We start from the raw sequence: 24,014 nt of genomic DNA, 5'->3' as shown, positions 1-24,014 counted from the left end.
AGGGTCACCAGCCGGTTGCTTAATTTGGTTGGTCACATTATTGGTTGATGTCACACATATATCTGCACTCACGGCGGGAGCGACACAGAGACAGATCGAGCGAGCTTGGGCCAACGACAATATATGGAGTACGTTGGCACACCAACCGATAACAAAACTATATCTATTTTGAAGTGCAAGTTATTTTGATTTTGTGCTAAGCTAAACGTCCGCCTCTAATTTAGATCGAAATTATAGAAAAAAGTTACTCTCTTAATGAAATACATCCACCGCGAAAAAAATTATAGAAAAAGTGTACGCGTCTAGAACACCGAATGACACATCCACCGTGAAATATGGTATTATTTATTTGGTATTGGAGTTTTAATATATTTTTTTTATAAATTTGGTCAGAGTTGAAGAAGTTTGACTTTAGATATGAAACTAGAACATACTAAATTTTTGACAAAAGGATTGGACAGAGTATATGTGTATACATGGGCGGAGTCAGGGCGACGGATCTATTTATCACACGCGCGAGGAACGGCCGATGCATCACAGAAGGATGACACTGCAGGTGGGCCCGTGAGCACTGTTTGTCTTCCTCCCCGATCTCGCGATGGTGTGTCGGGTTAGGGGATAGGGGCTGTCGGGGTTGTGGTGTTCGCCTGACATAGAAAAGGAGGAGTGGGTGGTAGGGAAGACTGGCGGCGGTCACCGGAGACCGAGGGCGGCATCTTGACAAATGGTGGATCAGAGGGAGTGAAGTTCTCCTGCCGCCGGAGACGAGGAAGATGAAGGTGGCGGGGATGAGGGGCACTAGCTTGCGATAGCTCAGCTCGCACGCACTCGCGCGAGCGAGGAATAAACGCCCCCGAGTCTGGGCCTGTGCTGGGCGTGCTACTAGCTCGGATGGTCTCATACAAATTTGTAGCAGTTAGACAAAAAACAGTAGAATTCAGCCTAATTTTGTCCACTCGTCAGCCCCACTTGGAAGCCTTTTCTAGCTCCGCCCCTATGTATTTAACAGGAAGATTATTTACATTATCAACTGATGGATGGAAATGGAGTGGCAAATAGAGAGAGAAATAAGAAATAGCTCGTCCATGTGTGTATATACAAATATCCAAAAATAAAAGTCACCCTGGGTGGGTGGTTGATGGCTTGATGCCAAGAGCCATGTATATAAACCGAGGCCGTGCAGGGCAGAGGCAGGCTCTCTCCAACGACGCCCCGTACCACGGGCTGCTGACCTGCTGTGCAGCCTCGCTCCCTCTCTCGCTCGATCTCCATCCATCGATCCATCCATCCATGGGCAGCGTGGGCGTGGAGGAGGATGCCAAGGCCGCCGTGGAGGCCTTCCTCCAGCGGTGCGCGCCCTCCGGCGACGCCGCCTACGCCGAGCTCAGGGCCCTGCTCGCGCGCCTCCATGACCCCGCCACCAGGCGCCAGGAGCGCGTCTTCCTCGCCGCGCTCCGCCGCCGGCAGCAATCGTCGTCGCCGGACGATCGCCAGGACTTCTTCCGGCGGTTCGGCTTCCGCATCCAGGAGCTGCTCCTGCACGACAACGCCGTCGCCGCCTCCGCCTTCCGCTCCGCCGCCGCCGCCTCACCAGGTATCGTCCGTGCTCATCGATCATCACCATCACTAGCCAATCGGGTGCTATCTCGTGCTCTGCCGGTCGATCATTCACGACCATCATTCTCACTAGCCAATCAGGTACGGTGCTCGTGCTGTACCGACCGACCGATCACTTTCAGCTTGCAAGTTGCAACTGCCGAATAAAGATGAACTATTTTTTAACAGATTAATCTTTTATAGAGGATCACTTTCTAACATTTTTTTTGAGCAATTTTCTAACATCTTACTACTAGATTGTTTAGTTCATTTTAAAGAATCACTCGCATGTTGTCTTAGCACACCTTCCATGAGCTCAGCCCGTCGTCCCCCAAGTCTTCTTCAAACCAGGGCAGCAGAGTCAACTGCTACTCCAGGTCCGAATCCATGTCTAGCGTGTATGATCCAGAGATGGAAGGAGATGAGTGCGCATATATTTCTTAATGAAAAACATGCTCAGACACGGTCGCGAGCGAGAAAAAAATGAGCGCGCACACAATTTTTTCCCCTCTATGCACAAGCCAATCAACAGTCTTCCTTTCCTGGAAGGGGACACAAATGCAAACTAAGTTGTCGAATCAAATGTCATTGTCATCAGAAGTAAACAAATCTTGCATGCCACTAATAGAATACGTACAGACAGATTAATTCATACTACTACTTGCTTTTCTTAATAATTACACCCCTATTTAACGCAATGCAAGTACCGCTGGTTTCCTCTGTATGACTAGCTAAAATTAAAGATCCACCAAATCAGCTGGCAGCAGGCCGACGAACTCTGAACACACAAGAAAAAAAAAAGAAGAAGGAAGGAATGCTAGCGGTCCGTCCTGTCGACAGAGACACCCCATCGATCGATCGATATTGATCTTCATCTACAGTATACACACACATGGTCCACACGGATCGATCACATAGAATCTGGATCACGCATAGCATCGCTAGCTAGAGCTGCAGTCTACAGGAGATTACAGGAAGATGATTGATGGTGACCGGAGAAAATTCAGTCACGGGCCGTGTTTGGTTTTTTTGCGTGGAACTAATTTAGAGTATCAAATGAAGTTTAATTACAAAACCACCTCCACACCCCGTGTAAATCGCGAGACGAATCTAACGAGGTCATTGACCGTGTGATTCGAGAATGGTCACTGTAGCATCACTGTAGCAAATCATCGATTAATTACCGTCATTAGATTCGTCTCGGAAAGTTACACTCATACCTGAAAAAGTTTTGCAAATAGACTTCGTTTAGTACTCTATGCGGGCATTCGTCTTTTTTGTATAATCTTGATTTGACTTGTGACCAAACGCGGCCACGGGTTGTGAACCTTTCCACCGGCCAGATCAGTCAGAGTGACTACCCAATTGCATCGCATGGCTCACCGCTAAAATGAACACTGCACTGCTCCTGCTTCCACCGTATCGCCACACAAATTTCGAGTGCACATCTCGTTCGCGCTTTTTTTTTTTGTTTGCTTGCCCTGCGCCGGTGCCTGCACGACATCGACACGCTTAATCTTCTTTTGATTACGACAATCTGATCGACGAACAGTTTACGCACCATCGCTTCGATCGAGATGCAAGCGCTTGGAGCCGGCCTACGGAGAAATAACAGCTGTCGAACCCTTGCAGAAAAATAACCATTGTTACCCCGTTTCATCTCGTCATAGTCGGCGTGTTGCTGTTAGAAGAAAGGAAATAGCATAGTTCCCCATCCTAAATTATTGGTCATTTTCACTTTTTTAGATATATAGGTTTCAAAAACTATATACCTGTACAAGTCAAAACGACTAATTATTTAGGGCGGATGGAGTAGTAGAGAAGATCAAGGTAATTAAGATCTGAATGAACCTTCCAACAACCTTTGATACAACCTCGTCGCTACAAACAACATACTTGATGCTTTATTCGCTTGAGCTGAAACCACTGACCCGACGGGCCGGGTATCACCCGTTGAAGGCTTGTTTTCATTAATGTCCTCGTGATATACACACGGGAATACAGAGAAGATTGGAGGAATATTATTTCTTTTAACAAAAAGTTTGATATGGACCACGGTGAAAAAAGCTAGATGGCTACCCATTGTCGGCTTTGGCAACTCACCTAACCCACGTACGCCATTGAATTTTTGAGGTACCAACAAAACAAATATTCCCTTTCATCATCAAAGAAAAGTCAGATAGGTGTGCAATTCCTCGCAAAAGGAAAAAAAAGGAGAGATTTATGTGTACAATTGTATTTTTATTATCTATAGGTTAGAATTTAATTATTCATCAATTGTGTAAAAGCTTAAGAAGATTTTTAGTATCAAACTCCTACATCCAAACTTTTAGTACCTTTTAGTCACTTGATCACTTTAGTACCTTTGTGTAAAATTATATCGAAAATATGACCCATTAGCCCCCTGAAGAGCACCTAAAAGGAGCTAAAAGGAGGAGTTGAATGGACCTACCCCTCACTTTAGTCACTTTGATAGGAAAGCTTTAATACCTTTTAGTCACTTGATCCAGACAGGGTTGACTAAAATTTAGTCATTACTTTTAGTCACTTAATCCAAATATACTTCATTACTCCATACATGCAAAAGAAATTCGTGCTAGAAACTAGCAGAAACCAAACGGGGCCAACATAATCTCGGAGAATTGACGTGTTTGCCCCTGTCCCTCCCCGCGTGCCCCCCTGTCGTCCACGGCGGCGTGGCCTCGTCGGGTCGCCAACCGCCGCCTATAAAAGCAGAGCAGGCACCCTCTCCACCATTTTTTTTCTCCTCTCCGTCTCCTTCCTTCTACCCCCGACTCGAACCATCCAATCCATCTCCGTCTCCCTCCCTTATCTGGAAACCTAGCCCACCAACCAATCTAGGCCGAGGCCGAATGGCGGCGCCAGGGGGCGAGGACAAGGACGTCGATGCCTTCCTGGCGGACTGCACGCCCTCGGGCGACGCCGCGTACGGCGCCGCCAAGGCCGTGCTCGAGCGCCTCCACGCCCCCGCCACCCGCCCCGCCGCGCGCCGCCTTCTCGGCGCCGTCCGCCGGCGGTTCGCCGCCGACCCCGCCGCGGGGGAGGACTGCTTCCGCACCTTCCACTTCCGCATCCACGACGTCCTCCTCGACCCACACGTACAAGGTCCTACCTCCATTGCAACCGCCATCTCTCAATGCCCCCCGCGCCACCGATCTATCGTCTCGGGGTTTATCTCGTGTTGATAAATCTGGTTTATTGCTAAAAAAAATACTCTTTTTTATTGCGGTAGTTTCAGAAGCTTAGTTGTTGTGGTAATTAGTAGACACGGTGAGAGTAGAATGACATACCAGACACCCATGTGTTTTCATGAGGAACCAAATAAAAAAAAAATCGCAATTATTTCTTCAATGCTCTAGTGCGACAATGATCTTGTTGCTTCCGATTCCCCAACATCTTCTAGAAGCTGGGTGGCCTCTGATTGTGCCCGGGTACCAACCATGTGGCCCATCCGTAATGCCATAATGCTGTTGTAAGCATTTCATAATGCTACAAGGATTTATGTGTATACTTCTTGAGAGTTTGGGTCCCATGTGCGTGATCCAGGGGAGAATATGCCTTGGTTGCTGAATAATTTAGACTCCCTGCTTCTCTTTTATTGGGAGAAAAGGCAGCTGTCTTGCTTCATCTGTATACCAGTTCGTTTTTTTTTTAAAAAATTATACTCTGTGACATCAGCCTTGCTTCAGAATTAAAATATGCCTCCTCTTTTTTTTGCGACTTTAAAATATGCCTCCTCATGCAAGGCATGTTGCAAGGATGTCTCACTCTAAACACATTGAATTAGAAATGTTTGATCTCTTTACTTTACTTCACACTTTCCCTGTGCCCAGTTGAGTGCCTCTAGGCATTCCTGTTGTGTAAGCTCGAATTTTGGGTATAGTAGTAGGATTCTGTCCTGCTTATTATCATATGAATAAAATGGCTTGCAAGCATGGACTGGATAGCCTATCATGGTCTAGTTATCGTCCTAACACAAAAATCAGGACATATGGGCACTGTGCCTTTACCTAGTCTAACTTTATTTGGATTGAGATGGAACTCATTTGAACAACCATAGATCCTTACACTATCTAGAGTTCATGACCATACAGGGGTTCTCTCCTTTGTATTTGGGTGTATATATATACTTCTGTCTCTCATTGGCTTTGGCTCACTGACAAAAGCTTCCAGTAAACTAGTGCATGAATGCTACCAAGGATCTAGCACCTTGTTTTTGCCATAACAAATTTATAAAACACTTTCAGGTTTCCAACAAAGGAGGAAGCTGACAATGATGGAGATACCTAGCATCTTCATTCCTGAAGATTGGTCCTTCACTTTCTATGAGGGCCTCAATCGGCATCCGGATTCCATTTTTAGGGATAAGACTGTAGCAGAGCTGGGATGTGGTAACGGTTGGATTTCCATTGCTCTTGCAGAAAAGTGGTCTCCTTTGAAGGTTGGCCTCTCTTTTCCTGTGAACATTTTATTGTATGCTTCATTCCTTAATGGTGCATAAGCTAATCTGGCAGCAGGATTTAGTCATGTTACAACTTACAATGTTCTAACTTGTTTAGTGCACCCAAGGAAACCACACCCACTGAATCAAATCTTTTGTTTGCATTCACCATTTGCTGGGGCTTTTTTTTTTGTTGGAATCCAATCTAATCATTTTTCTTTTATCTGTTGAAGGTCTATGGCTTGGATATAAACCCAAGAGCTGTGAAGATTGCGTGGATAAACCTGTACTTGAATGCATTCGATGATGATGGTCTCCCAATCTATGACAGCGAGGGGAAAACATTGCTTGATAGAGTTGAATTCCATGAATCTGATCTTCTTTCTTACTGTAGAAACAACAAGATAGAGCTTGATCGCATTGTTGGATGCATACCACAGGTGCATGCAATTGTCCCCATGTTTGCCGAATTGAAATGAAAGAAGAAGAATAAAAAGGCTTACTCCCAATATATCTTTGTTTCAGATCCTTAACCCAAATCCAGAGGCAATGTCAAAGATTATAACCGAAAATTCAAGTGAGGAATTTTTGTACTCCTTGAGTAACTACTGTGCACTTCAGGTTAGCTTAAGGATGCCTTACATATATTCATCACTCATTCAAAATGCAGTTTCAAGCATTAAACTCAAGCCATGCTATTTAGTTATATTGACTTTTCTTCAAGTTTTTTCTTGATCTGGAGTTAGGGTCAGAAGTAAATCCATCTATGCACATTTTTTTATGCAGCTATATTTTTTAGTGTACATGTTTAATATTTTTTGTTGAAACACCAAGTTAAATAAGTGTATGTGTTTTTTTAATGAAAATAGCTGCATTGAATTTTATTGATAAAATATTAGCAAGTAATGACAATTGTTTTGTAAGCAAGTGCAGCAAGGCTGTTTATTCGCAAGCTAAATCTCTTATAAGTTACTTCAAACTTTGAATCTTCTATCAAGTTGCAGTTAGCACTGTTTTCGAAAAAGGATAGGAAAAAATGTTGTACATAGGTTTTCTCTACTCATGTCAATGTCACTTAAATGACAAGGACCTTTTTCCATATTTTATGTTTATGAACAATTCATACCTTTCTGCATCCAGGGTTTCGTTGAAGATCAATTCGGACTTGGGTTGATTGCACGGGCAGTTGAAGAAGGGATAGCTGTCATAAAGCCTTCAGGTATTATGGTATTCAACATGGGAGGTCGACCAGGACAGGGTGTCTGTCAACGTCTATTTGAACGCCGGGGATTTCGTATCACAAAGCTCTGGCAAACCAAAATTATGCAGGTAGTAAGGCTGTGGGACACTAGAAATATATTATCCGTGTCAGCAATATGTTCCGGTTTTGGTCTGCTAGGGCCTATAGTTTTATTTATTTATTGATGTTTTTATTACATTGCTATTTTTTTCAGCATCTTACCAATCAATTGTCTTATTTGCAGGCTGCTGACACAGATATTTCAGCTCTAGTTGAAATTGAGAAAAATAGCAGACATCGCTTCGAGTTCTTCATGGATCTTGTTGGGGATCAGCCTATATGTGCTCGCACTGCTTGGGCATATATGAAATCAGGTGGCCGCATTTCACATGCTTTGTCTGTGTATAGCTGCCAACTTCGCCAGCCCAACCAGGTTACTTCTGTTCTCTAATGATTTCTAAAAGCAGTTATATGATAGTGGAAATAGTATTAACTAGGAAATTTCAGGTGAAAAAAATATTTGAGTTTCTCAAAGATGGATTTCATGAAGTCAGCAGTTCCCTTGATTTATCCTTTGACGACGACTCCGTTGCTGATGAAAAAATTCCCTTCCTAGCATACCTAGCTAGTTTTTTGAAAGAGAATAAGTCCAATCCCTGTGAGCCACCGGCTGGATGTCTAAATTTTCGGAAACTTGTTGCCGGATTTATGAAGAGCTACCACCACATTCCTCTAACTCCTGATGTAAGTCTTGTCTAGATTCTCTCAAACGCTACCTATTCTATATTTATGACTTATGATTCACATGAAACTAATTTTTTTCCTGGTCACTAGAATGTTGTTGTGTTCCCTTCTCGTGCTGTGGCAATAGAAAATGCTCTTCAATTGTTCTCTCCGGCACTTGCAATTGTTGACGAACATTTGACCAGACATTTGCCCAAGCAGTGGTTAACATCTTTAGCAATTGAGGTTACTCGCTTTCTCTTCTATATCTTTGTTTATAGTCATGGATAAGGTTATTCCTCAACACTCACATTTTTTTTGAAATTTCAGGGAAGAGCAGAAAGTAACCATGCTGAAGGTACAGTCACTGTGATTGAGGCACCACGCCAGTCAGATTTGCTGATTGAGTTGATCAGGAAGCTGAAGCCTCAGGTTGTTGTTACTGGGATGGCTCAATTTGAGGCTATCACTAGTGCCGCTTTTGAGAACTTACTAAATGCAACAAAAGATGTTGGTTCCCGGTTATTCCTGGATATTTCAGAACATTTGGAGTTGTCTAGTCTGCCAAGCTCTAATGGTGTCTTGAAATATCTTGCCGGAAAGACCCTACCTTCCCATGCAGCCATACTGTGCGGTTTAGTAAAGAACCAGGTGCCTATAAATTTAACATAGCATTGAATTCCATTAGTGCACTGGACTGCCATGATGTTAAAGTTTCGTTTGTAATTGCTTTCTTATTCTGGATTAAACTTGTAGGTTTATTCAGATCTGGAAGTTGCTTTTGCCATATCTGAAGATGCAGCTGTATATAAAGCATTATCACAAACTATTGAGCTATTGGAAGGTCACACTTCCCTGATCAGCCAGCACTATTATGGCTGCCTCTTCCATGAGCTTCTGGCATTTCAAATTGCTGATCGGCATCCACAACAAGAGGTAAACAGGGCTTAAGTCCAACTCCGCCTCACCCATAACCCATCCTTGCTACTTTCATGTTCAATGGTTTCTCTTTTTAGTGATTAGTGAACATTTCCCTTAGCATAAATCATATAGTCCTTCAATCTTCACCTAGTTGGGTAGTACCTACTATTGAATAGTAGGACACTTTGTTGTGTTTTTCAATGATTTTTGTCTAATTGCGAGTAAAAGTAATAAAGCATCCAGAAACCCAAGGATATTTTGTGACCTTGATAGTTTCCTTTATTTGTTGCCTTATTTATCTCTTGCTCTTTTCCAGAGGCAACCTGCAGAAGTGATACCTCAGCAGATGATAGGATTTTGTGATCCAGCTATGTCTATCCTAAAGGCAGCTGAATTTTTCGTTCCTGATTCAAATGAATCCAGTGTCATTCATATGGATTTAGATCGCAGCTTTCTGCCAGTGCCTTCTGCAGTGAATGCCTCTGTTTTCAAGAGTTTTGTCAGGCAAAACATAACTGATTCTGAGACCAATGTCCATTCCAGCATCCAGCAGCTGGTGCAAGATAGCTATGGTTTATCTGTAGATGGTTGTTCTGAAATTATCTATGGCAATACCTCTCTTGCACTCTTCAATAAGCTTGTTCTTTGCTGCATGCAAGAACAAGGCACCTTGCTTTTTCCCTTGGGCACCAATGGCAATTACATTTCTGCAGCAAAGTTTATGAACGCAAGCACTTTAACTATACCGACAACTTTTGGTTCAGGATTCAAGATTGAGCCAAAGGTTTTATCTGACACTCTTAAGAACGTATCTCGGCCATGGGTGTATATTTCTGGCCCGACGATCAACCCTACTGGTTTTCTATACAGTGACAGTGACATTCAAGAGCTGCTATGTGTCTGCGCTGAATATGGAGCTAGGGTAGTGATAGATACCTCCTTCTCAGGCCTGGAGTACCAAACGGATGGCTGGAGTCGATGGAATCTGGAAGGATGTCTTTCTTCTTTGAAAAGTTCAAAGCCATCGTTCTCTGTAGTCCTGCTGGGAGAGCTGTCCTTTCAGCTGATCGCATCAGGGCATGACTTTGGGTTTGTGATTTTGAGCGACTCATCCTTGGCTGACACATTTCATAGTTTCCCTAGCTTGAGTCGGCCGCACAGCACATTGAAGTACACTTTCAAGAAGCTACTTGGCCTGAAGAACCAGAAGGATCAGCATTTCTCCGATCTAATGGTGGAGCAGCAGGAGGAGCTGAAGAGTCGTTCCAACCACTTAATTAAGGTTAGTTATTGGTAAATGCTGAACATTCTCCTGCAGTTTCTATGTTTCCCAGCCATGTTTGACATTTTCTCTCTGTCACCATTGTACAATGAACAGACGCTGCAAAGCTGTGGCTGGGACGTTGCCAGCGGTTGCGGTGGTATCTCGATGCTGGCGAAGCCGACTGCCTACATAGGGAAGCACTTCAAAGCTGATGGCTTTGAGGGCAAGCTGGATGCGAGCAACATCAGGGAAGCCATCCTCAGGGCCACGGGGCTGTGCATAAACAGCAGCTCCTGGACCGGGATACCCGACTACTGCCGGTTCAGTTTTGCGCTGGAGAGCAGCGAATTTGAGCGCGCGATGGGATGCATAACTCGGTTCAAGGAGTTGGTTTTTGGAGGCGATGCCCAGGCTCAGATGAACGGTAACTGACGGAACAGGCTGGCTGTTGGTCTATTGCCTCCATCCAATCCATCACCGTTCGGGGGGGGGGGGGGGGGGGGGGGGCAATCCATCCATTGTTTGAAAACTTTGCCTCAGTGCTATGAATCATTGTTCAGGGAAATGCCTACTGTGAATTGAGTGTGTTGGCTACAAGCTGGTCTGAAGTTTGTTCCGTCCGGCTTACGCATTCTCTTGCTCTCCCCTGTTGTATTAAAGCTGGCTTATTCTTTCTTAACCTACGGGAGTTACGTGCATCTTTTACCGCTTTCAACTTATTTTCTATTTATTTAGGAATAAATGTATTTACATTAAAACAGGGTAGCTCCAGACAAGATTGTTAAGTTTCCAAACCCTATTTGTATATTTGAAATGCTAAGTAGCACTGCAAACAGATACTATCATGAAAATTAGAGTTCATTACGTTTTAATTGTTCAAGTAATGAAGTAAAATGGGTCTGTAATCAGATTCGGTTACAGTTAAAATTGCTAGACTGGTCGGTCTTAAGGCTAGTGCACAGTTTTATGGCACAGTTACTAAAATTGGAAATTAGATAACTGTGTCGAGTTAGTTTCATGGGGATGAAACTCATCTCTCATCCCATGAAACTTCCTTCTCTCTCTTCGTCATGTTAGTAAAATTGATGATGCGGTATAGAATTTAACGCCATCAAACTCGAGCACTCCTTGGGGTCACAGTATGACCCCGAGCGGAGCCGTCGTAGCAAGCAACTTTCTAGAGATTAGGTGTTTTGGGCCTAAAACTAGCCCAATACATTGGTCTACATGTGTGATCTAGTTGAATTTGTTGTTAGAATATTTTTTTTTAGTTGTAGAACAATTTTTCAATTGTTGTGGCAACAAAAAGATTGTTTCACAATAAAAAATTCTTTTTATGTAATAATTTAATTGTCAGTTACACATGTAACTGCTAACATTTGTCTGAAACTCTATGAAATACTAGCATAAGAGGACGTGGGCCTAAAGCAGCAGCGAGCGGCCCAGAGCCCAGTAAAGTTAGCCACTCGTTCCAAGCTCCTGCGGGACAGCGGGACTCCGCAACTCGCCGCCGCGGCGCTCGCCTCTCTCGGTCTCTCCCTCGTCGTCGAGCCGCGCGCGCAGGTGTCGGCGCGCGGCTCCGCCTCTGACGGCCCAGTGCCCGCACCCAGCTTGCTCCGCGCTTCCTCTTGGCTCTCGTCTCCGGCCGCACAGTGAGGTAACATGTATTCCATCTTGAAATTCCGAACCGTTTGCCGTTGGAACTTCAAAATTATTTTATCTGCATTGTATCTCTATACACTATACAGTATCCGTAGGAATCCACTTTTCTGCTCTTCTTGTCACCATATAGACTATCTTCTTGGAAAATAAAGTATTATGTCTCGCTTTCCGCGTGCCCAGGCAGAATAGCCTTCGAATTCAGCTCTATGCTAAGAGAGATGAATCCTAGCTCCATGTCCGCTTAGTTTCTCTAAAACTATTCCGTCTAAAGCCAATCCAATTGAGTACATCTGGAACATCATAATGGTTTCGTAAATCAATACCTTAATCGATCTACTGATACATTTCCAAGCGGTCCGAACACTTGCTAATAAATCACATGTTATCTGAATGCCATTGTATAGCCTTCAGAATTCGAGGGTTCATTCAGTACAATAAGGAATAGCATGCGTGGGGGTAGTTCTCAAGGTATATTGTCTCCTTTTTAAAAAATAATAAAGCTCCATAAAAGCTAGATTACTTTTTTTTTCTGGAGTATTATATATATTTTTATACAAATCCAAACTAGTTGGATATTCACTCTTGTGCCATGAACTCTTAGTGCTTCAATTTTCCTGGCTGTAATTTTTTTACTGATCCATGTTTTGTTAAGTGTTAACTCTACACACCAGTACTCAAGAATCCTAGATCAGCCTCTGCTTGTTTGCAGGCCCCAACATTGCAGATCCCCTCCATCTGTCCTCCTGTAATGGTGATTTGGAGTTGCTCTTCTTGTCTCCGTGGATCAATTTCCAGATCTATGTGGAGGAGGCACTACCCACTCTTGTCTCCTAGGTCTCCGGCACTGCCTCCCATCCATTTCTTCTCCTCCTCCCCTCGACGATCAACCAATAGATCTGCTGCAAAGACACCAATGGACTCTGCCAGAGCCTTTCTATGTCATCCGTAAAGGGGGAGTCATCGGTATCTATAAGACCCTCAATGACTGCCAAGCCCAAGTTGGCAATTCGGTAAGGGTACACACTACACAAACACACCATGACGCTTTGCTTCCCTTACCTTACCATGCACAGAGATTACATTTGTTGATGATTCCCTGCTACTAGGTATGTGACCCTTCTGTCACTGTCTACAAAGGCTATTCTCTGCATAAAGAAACTGAGGATTATCTTGCTGCGCATGGGTTAAGAAACGCTGTCTATTCCATTGATGCTGAAGATGCAAGAGATGGGTTGTTTGATGATCTGGTTCCCTGCCCTTTTCAGGTAAATGATGCTCTATGCTTCCTTCACTTGCCAGTGTTTTACACTACTTATTAATTCAATTACTGTAATCTACTCTATTTTTTGAACCTGTTATGGTCATTTCTAGACATGATATCCATTCATAATAATATAAAGCCACACATTATCATCACAAAAATAGTTTGATGTTTATAGTAGTTGTATGCACCTAATGCCAGTTGGCAAAAGCCCCTGATTCCGGGACCTTTATCTCGCACAGTTCCAGGGGTCATACCTTGGGTGTTGAGCTGATCTTTTTAAGTTAAATCTTCAGGTGGTCTGTGTTGCTACTTGATTTTGCATTTTTTTTCCATAACATTTCTTGTGGAGTGCGGGAAGCCTACGGCACTGGGTACGCCCTTTTTTTTTAACATTTCTTGTGGAGTGCTAAATTATGGAAGTTTGATTTCAGCAACCTGATGGATCTGCACTGTGTACATTGAAAAGGTCAGAAGAGATGGTAATTTTTTGTTCCTTCATGATATGTGTCAATATATGGTCTCTTGAAAAGTGTTCTCTACAATGTTTGTTGAGTTTGCTACGTATCATATTTACTCATACTGTAATCATTTTGTGAAGGAATCTGGACCATCAAAGCATCAAGAAGTTGCTGAACAGGAACAGTTATCTGATTGTAATGTGAGTATTAATGAATATGCAATGCGCTAAATGCTAACTATGCACGATTCTGTTCTTTTACCTGATTTGTTCTGTACTTATGTAGCTATAATTTGATGTTAGCATGTTTATTTGCAACTTAACTTCACTATTTTGGAAATTTGACTTCTTCTTACCAGCATACTCTGTCTTTTACAGCTTTCATGTATTCTTGAATTTGATGGTGCCTGTAAAGGAAATCCCGGGAAATCAGGTGCTGGAGTCATAATTCAGCGGTTAGATGGATCTGTGGTATGTAGACCAACACTTAGCTAATCTGGCGTGTTTTATTGACTTCAATTATCATGCCTAGCTGGTTATTGTGCTCTCCTCTTCTACTGAAGATTGCTCTACTGCGTGAGGGTTTAGGTATTACAACCAACAACGCTGCTGAATATCGTGCATTGATCCTGGGGCTAGATTATGCTGCCAAGAAGGGATTCAAGCATATTCGTGCTCAAGGAGATTCTAAGCTTGTCTGTAAGCAGGTGAGTTGTTCTTTCTTTTCTATTTTTGTGAGCGGACAATGAGTGCTGTTAAGTTCATTCTGACTGTTTAAATTCCACAAACATTAAATTTGTGGAGCGATGGGAAATTCAAATGATTTTTTCATTTGTCCTTTATCTGCCTCATGGACTTTTGATTTCAGTGTCATAATTCTTTAGTTTTTCTTCACGAATGGACTTATTTTGTGCAATCACTTAAAATACGTGGCCCAAAGTACATGTCATAATGATAGAATTAGGTCTCGTTGAATTAACGGGCCTTCATCTCTATGGCATAGAAAGTGTGGTGAACCTAGGTGTTAGAGCACTTGTGTCATGCACGGCAAGGTCTACGTGCGGCGCAAGAAGAAGGCACGGGCGCTAGAAGCCAGGCTGGACGGGGAGCAGTCAGCCAACCAAAGTGGCTGAATTCCAGGAGTTTGTTTCCCTTGGATAGAGATTAGTTTCCTTTTCGGTTGGGTTTTGTTAAGAGATAGAACTAAGGAGTTTGAGTTTGTTTCCATAGAGGCAGCGCATGTGCTAACCTATATATAGTCTTTAGATTGTATCAGGAAGGATCATTCAATCAAGTTGTCTTCCAAATACTGTTTCTCCTACGTACAAGGGAGCAGCCCTGCCTTCTGGTTGCCGCGCCGCCAACGACGGCGTCGAGGCGGCGGCCGAAGGGTCCAGGGCCGCGCCCCACCACCTCTCACGAGTACAATCTCCGGCATCTTCCTCCCTCTAACATCCCCGTCCATAACAATCTAGTATCAGGTATGCCGGGGGACGGTGCGGATGCGATGGACACACTCAACAAGTCCATCAAGACGCTCCCCGATCAGATGACTAGCCTCGCCAAGGACTTCAAGGCCTTGAAGCCGCTCATCCGGCGGTGAACGACCTGGTGAAGCTGCCCACTGCGATGAAATCACTCGAGGGTTCCGTCAAGGACGCCGAGCAACAAACCGCGGCCCTCAACTTGGCTGTGTCCAAACTCGAGGGCTCCGGTTCCAGCAAGTCTGCCAAATCTGCTGGCAAGGAGAAGAAGAAGGTCGCTCCGGCGGAGGACGCCGACGCCGACGCGAGGGACAAAGCGTCCGGGGCCGCGGGCGAGGAGGGAGACCCGTCCGACCCATCGTCCTCTTCTGACAAGTCGCGCTCGCCGTCACCTCGACGCCGGCGCCGCTCGGACCGCGACCGGGACTCTCGTCGCCGCACCCGCGACGATGACGAGGAGGACCGCCTTCCGACGCGTATCCTCAAGATCGACTTTCCGGCGTTCGACGGCTCCGGCGACCCGCTGATCTGGCTTAATCGCTGCGAGATTTATTTTCGCGGAAACAAAACCCCGTCACGTCGCAGGGTCTGGATGGCATCTCTGCACATGACAGAGTCGGCCCAGCTATGGTACTACAAGTACGAGATGAACAACGGCGAGCCTTCGTGGCGCGATTTCGTTCGACTTGTCCAGAAGAGGTTCGGACCGACCATGACTGAGACGCCGCTGGGGAGCCTGGCTCTGCTGCACCACGTCGGGAACATCAACGACTACTCTAACAAGTTCATGCACTTGGCGTGTCGCGAGGCGGAGCTCTCCGAACTCCAGCAGGTCCATCTCTTCGTGGCTGGTCTTTAGGAACCACTGAAGATTGACGTCACCCTTCGCTCGCCCAGGACGCTGGATGACGCCATTATGTATGCCCGGGCGTACGAGCAGCGCCAAGCATCGCTGCCACCATGGCGTCCGTTGAACCGGCCTGTACTGCCGGCCAACGCTCCGACCCCGCCACCAGCGCCCTCGACGACACCGGGCTCTGGGGGTCCACTTCCGCCAAGGGGGCCCGTCCGACGTCGGCTCACGCCGGCCGAGATGGACCAGCGGAAGAAGGACGGCCTCTGCTACTTCTGCGACGACAAGTACGTTCCCGGCCACAAGTGCAAGAAGCTGTACAGGATGGAGCTCGTCGCGGATCATGACCAGGACGACGACGACTCGGCGTCGGTAGCGGGCGACGAGGAGCACTCCCTGCACGCGCTCCTGGCCTTCCAGACCCCCCTCGCCGCAGATGGTCCGGTGGTCTCCGTCCGTGCGTACACTGGCGTGCGTTCCCCCAAGTACCGCACACCGAAGCTGCATGTCCACCTGGGCGGCCTCAAGCTCGTCGCGCTGATCGACACTGGCTCCTCCAACTTCATCGACGAACGAGTGGCGGCACACCTCGGCCTTTCCATCCTACCCAGCACCGGCCGCAACATCCGGATCGGCAACGGTGACTACGTCTGGACTACGGGAGCCATCCCGGGCGTGCCGATAGTGGTGGGAAGCCTGGCGGCGGACGAGCGCTTCGGCATCAACTTCCACACCCTACCGCTAGGCGGCTACGACGTGATCCTTGGCGTCGAGTGGCTCGGTACCTTGGGGCCGGTCCTCTTCGACTTCCAGCGCCAGACCATGTCCATCACCAGAGCCGACCACCGCATCCTGTGGGCGGGACTAGACGGACCGGCGGAGCCGGTATCATACGCCATGGAGGAGCCCATGGGCGACCTGCTACAGCTGCTCCTTGACGATTACGCCGCGGTGTTCCAGGAGCCGCACGGCCTGCCTCCGGAACGCCACCACAGCCACCGCATCTGCCTGGTGGCAGGCACCGACGCGATCGCTGTGCGCCCATACCGCTACGCGCACACACAGAAGGATGAGCTGGAGCGCAAGTGCGCCGACATGCTCCGCCAAGGGATCATCTGCCCAAGCTCCTCGGTGTTCTCCTCCCCGGCCTTGCTGGTGCGCAAGTAGGACGGGTCGTGGCACCTCTGCATCAACTACCGCGCCTTGGACGCAAAGACCCTCAAAGACAAGTTTCCTATTCCCGTGGTGGAGGAGCTCCTCGATGAACTCCGCGGCGCCAAGTTCTTCACCAAGCTGGACCTTCGCTCGGGCTACCACCAGGTCTGCATGTTCGAGGGCGACATCGACAAGACAACATTCTGCACACACCAGGGGCTCTTTGAGTTCTTGGTCATGCCGTTCGGGTTGTCGAACGCGCCGGCCACTTTTCAGGCGTTGATGAATGAGGTACTTCACCCGTTCCTCCGGAAGTTTGTATTGGTTTTCTTCGACGACATCTTGATATACAGCACTTCCCGAGCCGAGCACTTGCGCCATGTCCGCCTCGTCCTCGACACCCTGCGCCATCACCAGTTGTTCCTCAAGCGCAGCAAGTGTTCCTTCGGCCAGCCGTCCGTGGCGTACCTGGGCCACGTGATCTCTGAGCACGGCATCGCCATGGACCGTGGCAAGGTGGAGGCGGTGTTGGCGTGGCCACAGCCCCGGTCGGTCCAAGCGCTTCATAAAGAACTACGGGGCCATCGCGGCTCCCCTGACGAAGTTGCTGCGGAAGGAGGCTTTCTTTTGGACGGAGGAGTCAACTGCCGCCTTCCAGGCGCTCCAGCACTCGCTCACCTCCGCCCCGGTTCTCCAGCTCCTGGATTTTGCGCGACCCTTCGTCGTGGAGTGCGACGCGTCGGGGTCGGGCTTCGTGGCGGTGCTGCATCAAGGGGGTGGTCCGATTGCCTTCTTCAGCCGCCAAATTGCACCGCGCCACGCCAAACTTGCTGCTTATGAGAGGGAGCTCATTGGCCTCGTCCAGGCGGTGCGCCACTGGCGTCCATATCTTTGGGGACGGGAGTTCGTGGTGCGCACGGACCACTACAGCCTCAAGTTCCTGCTCGACCAACGCCTCGCCACGATCCCGCAACATCAGTGGGCAAGCAAACTCTTGGGTTTTGATTTCGGGGTCGAGTTCAAGCCGGGCGCCCAGAACGTGGTGGCCGATGCGCTGTCCCGCCGCGATGCTGATAGCGAGGAGGAGCTCGCGGCCCTCTCCGCCCCATCCTTTCAGCTTTTAGCCGAGCTCCGGGAGGCGATCGCGGCCAACGCGTCCCTTGCGGTACAGCGCTCCAAGGCGGATCGGGCGGAGGACGGGTGGAGCTGGGTCGACGGCCTGCTGCTCCGTCATGACAAGATCTACGTGCCGGCATCTCTGGGTCTCGCGGACACGCTGATCGCCCAGGCTCATGGTGCGTGCCATGAAGGAACACAGAAGACCCTCCTTCGCCTGCGCGCTGACTTCGCCATCGACCATGATCGCGCGCGGGTGCGGGAGTTCGTCCAGCGTTGCGTGGTGTGCCAACGTAACAAGACCGAACATCTCCGTCCGGGCGGCCTCCTCTAGCCTTTGCCGGTTACGTCGGAAGTGTGGGCTGACATTGCTATGGATTTCGTCGAGGGAGTACCGCGCGTCAACGGCAAATCCGTCATCCTCACGGTGGTGGATCGGTTCTCGAAGTATGCTCACTTCATGCCGCTTGCACACCCCTATACGGCGGCTTCGGTGGCGCGCGTATTCTTCGACGAGGTGGTGCGCCTCCACGGCATGCCGGCTTCCATCGTTAGCGATTGCGACCCCGTCTTCACCAGCTCCTTCTGGCGTGAGCTGTTCCGTTTGTCTGGTGTGCAGCTGCAGTACTCCACGGCGTTTCACCCCCAGACGGACGGGCAGTCGGAGGCGACAAACAAGATCATCATGATGTATTTGAGGTGCTTGACGGGGGACAGACCGCGCCAGTGGCTCCGCTGGCTTCCTTGGGCGGAGTATTGTTATAATTCTTCCTTTCAGGCCTCCCTCAAGACGTCTCCGTTCAGGGTCGTATACGGCCGTGATCCCCCTACCATTGCGGCGTACGGACCTGGCGAGGCCAAGCTGCCAGCAGTGGAGCAGCAGATGCTGGAGCAAGATGAGTTCCTTGCTGAGATCCGTGATAGACTGGAGCAGGCACAGCAACAAGCCAAGTTTCAGTATGACAAGTCGCACAGGCAGGTGGAGTTCCAGGTGGGCGATTGGGTGCTATTGCGGCTGCTGCACCGGCCGATGGCGTCGCTCACGGATACTTGTGGCCGGGGCAAGCTAGGTCCGCGGTACTATGGGCCCTATAAGGTGCTTGAGAAGATTGGCTCGGTCGCCTACAGACTTCAGTTACCGGCGGGAGCATGCTTGCATGATGTGTTCCATGTTGGCCTCTTGAAACCATTCGTCGGCGATCCTCCGGAGCAGATCAAACCACTGCCTCCTATCCATCATGGCAGGGCATGCATTGAGCCTGACAAGGTGCTCCGGGGTCGTTTGGCTCGAGGTACCTATGAGTTGCTCGTTCAGTGGAAGGGTTCGGATGCTTCGGCTGCTTCATGGGTGCCATTATCGGAGTTTCGTTGTCTCTACCCGGCATTTCAGCTCGAGGACGAGCTGCTTCTCCAGGGGGGGAGAGATGTCATGCACGGCAAGGTCTACGTGCGGCACAAGAAGAAGGCATGGGCGCTAGAAGCCGGGCCGGACGGGGAGCAGTCAGCCAACCAAAGTGGCTGAATTCCAGGAGTTTGTTTCCCTTGGATAGAGATTAGTTTCCTTTTCGGTTGGGTTTTGTAAAGAGATAGAATTAAGGAGTTTGAGTTTGTTTCCATAGAGGCAGCGCATGTGCTAGCCTATATATAGTCTTTATATTGTATCAGGAAGGATCATTCAATCAAGTTGTCTTCCAAATACTGTTTCTCCTACGTACAAGGGAGCAGCCCTGCCCTCTGGTTGCCGCGCCGCCAACGACGGCGTCGAGGCGGTGGCCGAAGGGTCCAGGGCCGCGCCCCACCACCTCTCACGAGTACAATCTCCGGCATCTTCCTCCCTCTAACATCCCCGTCCATAACAACTTGGAATAGACTATCTAGCTGCTGCTGCTTGTGGCTCTAGCAACGTCCAATTCTTTCTTAACATTTTCTTGAGCAGGTTCAAGATCTCTGGCGGTGTAGGAGTGATAATATGGCTGTCTTGTGTAAGAAAGCTAAGGAACTCAAGGGGACATTTCTTACATTTCAAATCAACCATGTTTTGAGGGTAGGTCTCACATTTTCCTATCCTTTTACCTTGTTAATATCTTCCATCATCCAGCTTTATGTTGCATGCCTGTACGTACAACATGCATTTTTATTATTCCATTTTTAATGATGCGACCTAGATACAACATATGTACTTTGTCACGAAAATTTTATTGGCCAATCATGTATAATAGTAATTCTTTCTTTATAGATAGTTGGCATAACCTGATCGGTTTGCATAATAACTGTTTCATGTATATTAGCATAATACTATGTTTTCAGAATGGAAGGAGTTACAAATGATGTACAAGATCGTTGCTTCCCATTGATGCAGTGCCAAGTGCTAGTTAACATATTTGTTCCATTGGTTTTTGCCAGTCTGTATAATATGAAAGCATTTAGGTTGACATCTGTATAGATGTGTAGTTTTATTCAGCAGTCGTGACAAGGCAGTTCGTTTCAGCAGCCCTCTGAAACTAAAAAAGAAAAAAATTTGAATTTAAACTAAAAAAGAAAAAAATTTGAATTTAACCTAAACCGACCGGTTACCGGTCAAACCGGACCGGTAAACCGGTCTAACCGGACGGTTAGCCGTTCGAAACCGGTATAATTGCGGATTTTAAATTCAAATTTGAGTTTGACCGGTTTTTACCGGTTCCGGTAAAAAAACCTTGGTGAATACGCACTTCGATTTGCCGTCTCCGTCGTCCCTTCGATCTCCTGCCGTGTGCCGCGTCCGCGCAACCAAGGGAAGGCATGGCGGCGGGCGGGGGCGGCGTGGCGCAGCAGGCGGAGCTCCGGCGGATCGAGGGCAACGCCTGCTTCAAGAAGGCCCGCCTCGGTGCCGCCATCGACTGCTACACCGAGGCAAGCATAGCCCACCTCCCATCGCCCCGCCTCAGTTTCATTTGCCCTTATTACCGTACAAAGCAACTAGATTGGATTGGGCGCGACATTGCTGTGGCATCAGAATCAGAATGTTTCCTGCGCGATGAATCCTTGCTAGGCAATCGCGCTCTGCCCCGACGTCGCCGTCTACTGGATGAATCGGGCCCTGTGCCATTTCAGGCGCAAGTGAGTTTACTCCTACCTCTCCCCTCCCCCCCTCTTGGGGCGATTTTGGCTAGTAAGATGAAAATCTGGAGCGTTCTTTACAGGGAGTGGGCCAAGGTCGAAGAGGATAGCAGGAGGGCTCTTGCACTTGATGACACTCTAGTCAAGGTGGCAACTTTTTTCTTGATTCTTCTTCTTCTTCTTCTTCCAGTGTGCCGACTTCAACTATAACTACTACCTTATCACGACCCTTTGCTAACTGCTCGATACAGACGTACCTAACTGCTTTGTTTCTTGTGTGATGTAGGGGCACTATCTGCTGGGATATGCACTGCTCGACAAGGAGGAATTTGCTCTTGCTATCAAGGAATTTGAAAAGGTTTGTTGTTTGTCCCATGTAAGCTTGATGTCAATTCTTAACAAGTTTCTTTTCTTTGTGTATTCATTTGGTTCCTTGTTACTGGCCTTATTATGGTCAAATGGTGCCCCGAGTTTATTAAATTATGAGGCTGGATTTTCTTTTGGATAAGCCATCCAAATCCACACCTGACGTATTCAGGTGGTTTTTGTGGATCTTTGCATGATTACATCTTGCCACTGAGACAAACTTCCTTTTATTGATAAATAGAACTCCCAATTACTACCTTGACATATCTAAAAATGGTTCTGACGAATAACTAATTAACTACCATAACAGTCCCAGACTTAAAAATATATGGTTTTTCGTGCATATAATTCATACCTTGTAAATCTTAAATTGTTATCCTCACCGTACAATGCAATCCCCAGCATAACTATACCTCTTTCCATTCATTCACATTTGTCAAGAGCTATACCTTGTGCCTTGTCCATCTCTTTTGTATTGGTGACCATCATCGCATGAAAATTATGAGTTCTTAAAAACCTTGTAACTGCACCTTGTTGATCACTCTGCCTTCTGAACTTTTGAGCAGTAGTAAAGTGATGCGAATGTGTAAAATGGAATATTGTCTTGGGCTCTTGGCACCTCTGCCCGGGAACTGTCACTGATTCAGGAGTTGTAACGACCTATAAGTTGTATCATACTAAGGCTATGTCTTCATACTTCACCTGCATTCGCTGCACACTATAGCTATGCATTCATACCTGTCTTTAGTACCTTGTTTTGATTCAGGATTTTGATGTCTTTTCCTGCCACAATATTGCTAAGCTCTTGTCCATCTAATCTTGGAAACAGGCTCTGAATCTCTTGAAGTCCTTGAGTTCAACGGATAAAATGGCCGAGGACGTTTGGCAGGTCCTTGCTAAGGCAAAATACCTAGATTGGGAAAAGCATTCCACTGAACGAGTTTGGAGGATACAAAGTTTGAAGTAGGTTACACATTAAATATTGAATAACACAGCACTATCGTTTTGCTTTAGATCAAGTACAATGCTTATATTTGATATGGATGCTCAGTTTACCTTTCTGGATGGATGCTCAGTTTACCTTTCTGGCTGTTCAAGTTTCCTAACAGAAGTGTATCTCGTGGACATGCAGGGAAGCTTGTGAAAGTGCATTGCAGGAGCATCACTTTCTTAGTGGCACACTTGTGGAAGACTCGGATGGATCAAGCAACGAGTATTCAGAACAAATTAAATTGCTATCAGAGGTCTTCAGCAAAGCGACACTTGCCGATACACCAGTAGATGTAAAAGCAGTGCTTATAATCAACCTTGTTTTTGTTAAACCTTTCTCTGTCTAAATCTGTGATCTTAAAGCTGCTGATGCCATGGTGAAAACCTAGGTGCCCGATTACCTTTGCTGTCAGATAACTTTCGAGATATTTAGAGACCCAGTGATCACACCCAGTGGCGTAACATATGAGCGGGCTGTACTTCTTGAACATCTCGACAAGGTGCCTCTTTTTGCTATGTTTGCGTTCAGTTTTTCAAAATTTCTTTACTCTGTTTATACTGAAGCACTATCATGTTTACTCTTCATATACATCTGTGCATTGTAAATATTGTTGCTTGTACAATTCCTTGTTGTTCGAGAACTGTGTGATGTATATATAACATTGATGTTCCACTATGTCAAAAAACTGTCTCTGAGAAGACTGGCTCTCGTCTATAATGTGGTTGTGGCAAAAATAACTTGAGCATTATTGACTTTGCCTACATTTCAGTTGGATGTCTATTGGATTTAGTCTCTTCACAGGAAAGATAAATTCCGCGCAACCATTTACCTTTCCATTCTCTTGGTGTTTCAGGTTGGCAATTTCGACCCGGTGACGCGAGAGCCTCTGAAGGAGCACCAGCTGGTTCCAAACCTGGCCATCAAGGAAGCAGTGCAGACCTATCTGAAAGAGCACAGCTGGGCCTACAAGCTGAACTGTTAGATGCCGTTTGTGGTGTGTGCTGGGTGCTCTGCTGAGTGCTGACTGCTGACTGCTGCTACTGATGAATGCTCGTCTTAGGGTTACCTTCTGTGACTACAATCATATGTCAGTGTGATACAGATTGAGGTTAGATTGCTCGATTCATTGATTATCAAGCAAGTTGAGTTGTAACTGCAGACATCGACCGATTGGAGCAAATGTACATAAACATTCAAGGTTAGAGTAGCCATTTCCACTCAGTCATCAGTTCTTGACTTAGCAACTGCTTGGTTCAGTTCAGGCTACGATCCTGAAGCTCACCTGAAGCAGCAATATTTTCACCAGTTGCTTTCTGATCCTCAACATTGATTTCTTTATTTATGGATGCCATTGGTTTCTT

At 46.9% G+C, this 24,014-nt stretch overlaps 3 protein-coding genes across 4 annotated transcripts; all 3 read left to right on the top strand.

Annotated features, from left to right (window-relative positions):
- Positions 1 to 1,188: 1,188 nt before the first annotated feature.
- Positions 1,189 to 10,966, top strand: LOC120697149 (methionine S-methyltransferase-like). 2 transcript variants are annotated; one of them, XM_039980277.1, is made up of 12 exons: positions 1,189 to 1,594; positions 5,865 to 6,058; positions 6,292 to 6,498; positions 6,584 to 6,679; positions 7,199 to 7,387; positions 7,543 to 7,731; positions 7,806 to 8,042; positions 8,133 to 8,267; positions 8,352 to 8,672; positions 8,778 to 8,957; positions 9,259 to 10,224; positions 10,321 to 10,966. In XM_039980277.1, the coding sequence occupies exons 1-12, from the start codon at positions 1,291 to 1,293 to the stop codon at positions 10,636 to 10,638; spliced, it is 3,336 nt and encodes a 1,111-aa protein (XP_039836211.1). In that variant the 5' UTR covers positions 1,189 to 1,290; the 3' UTR covers positions 10,639 to 10,966. The 2 variants fall into 2 exon arrangements, with proteins under 2 accessions (XP_039836211.1, XP_039836212.1); XM_039980278.1 differs by lacking the exon at positions 1,189 to 1,594 and adding an exon at positions 3,309 to 4,722.
- Positions 10,967 to 12,849: 1,883 nt separating this feature from the next.
- On the top strand, positions 12,850 to 15,192 carry LOC120700536 (ribonuclease H-like). The gene is made up of 6 exons (XM_039984793.1): positions 12,850 to 12,870; positions 12,975 to 13,133; positions 13,731 to 13,790; positions 13,968 to 14,060; positions 14,153 to 14,288; positions 15,065 to 15,192. Exons 1-6 carry the CDS (start codon positions 12,850 to 12,852, stop codon positions 15,190 to 15,192), a joined length of 597 nt encoding a protein of 198 aa, XP_039840727.1.
- Positions 13,731 to 23,958, top strand: LOC120697153 (E3 ubiquitin-protein ligase CHIP-like). The gene is made up of 11 exons (XM_039980282.1): positions 13,731 to 13,790; positions 13,968 to 14,060; positions 14,178 to 14,296; positions 20,134 to 21,089; positions 21,229 to 21,296; positions 21,380 to 21,443; positions 21,583 to 21,654; positions 22,492 to 22,625; positions 22,795 to 22,945; positions 23,042 to 23,152; positions 23,507 to 23,958. The coding sequence occupies exons 4-11, from the start codon at positions 20,979 to 20,981 to the stop codon at positions 23,633 to 23,635; spliced, it is 840 nt and encodes a 279-aa protein (XP_039836216.1). The 5' UTR covers positions 13,731 to 13,790; positions 13,968 to 14,060; positions 14,178 to 14,296; positions 20,134 to 20,978; the 3' UTR covers positions 23,636 to 23,958.
- The last annotated feature ends 56 nt before the right edge of the window (positions 23,959 to 24,014 follow it).

The sequence above is a fragment of the Panicum virgatum genome, chromosome 3K (genome assembly GCF_016808335.1).
Source record: "Panicum virgatum strain AP13 chromosome 3K, P.virgatum_v5, whole genome shotgun sequence".
In the NCBI taxonomy this organism is placed as follows: Eukaryota; Viridiplantae; Streptophyta; class Magnoliopsida; order Poales; family Poaceae; genus Panicum; species Panicum virgatum.
The sequence above is the reverse complement of the archived record's forward strand: the minus strand, read 5'-3'. Positions and strand labels throughout refer to the sequence as shown.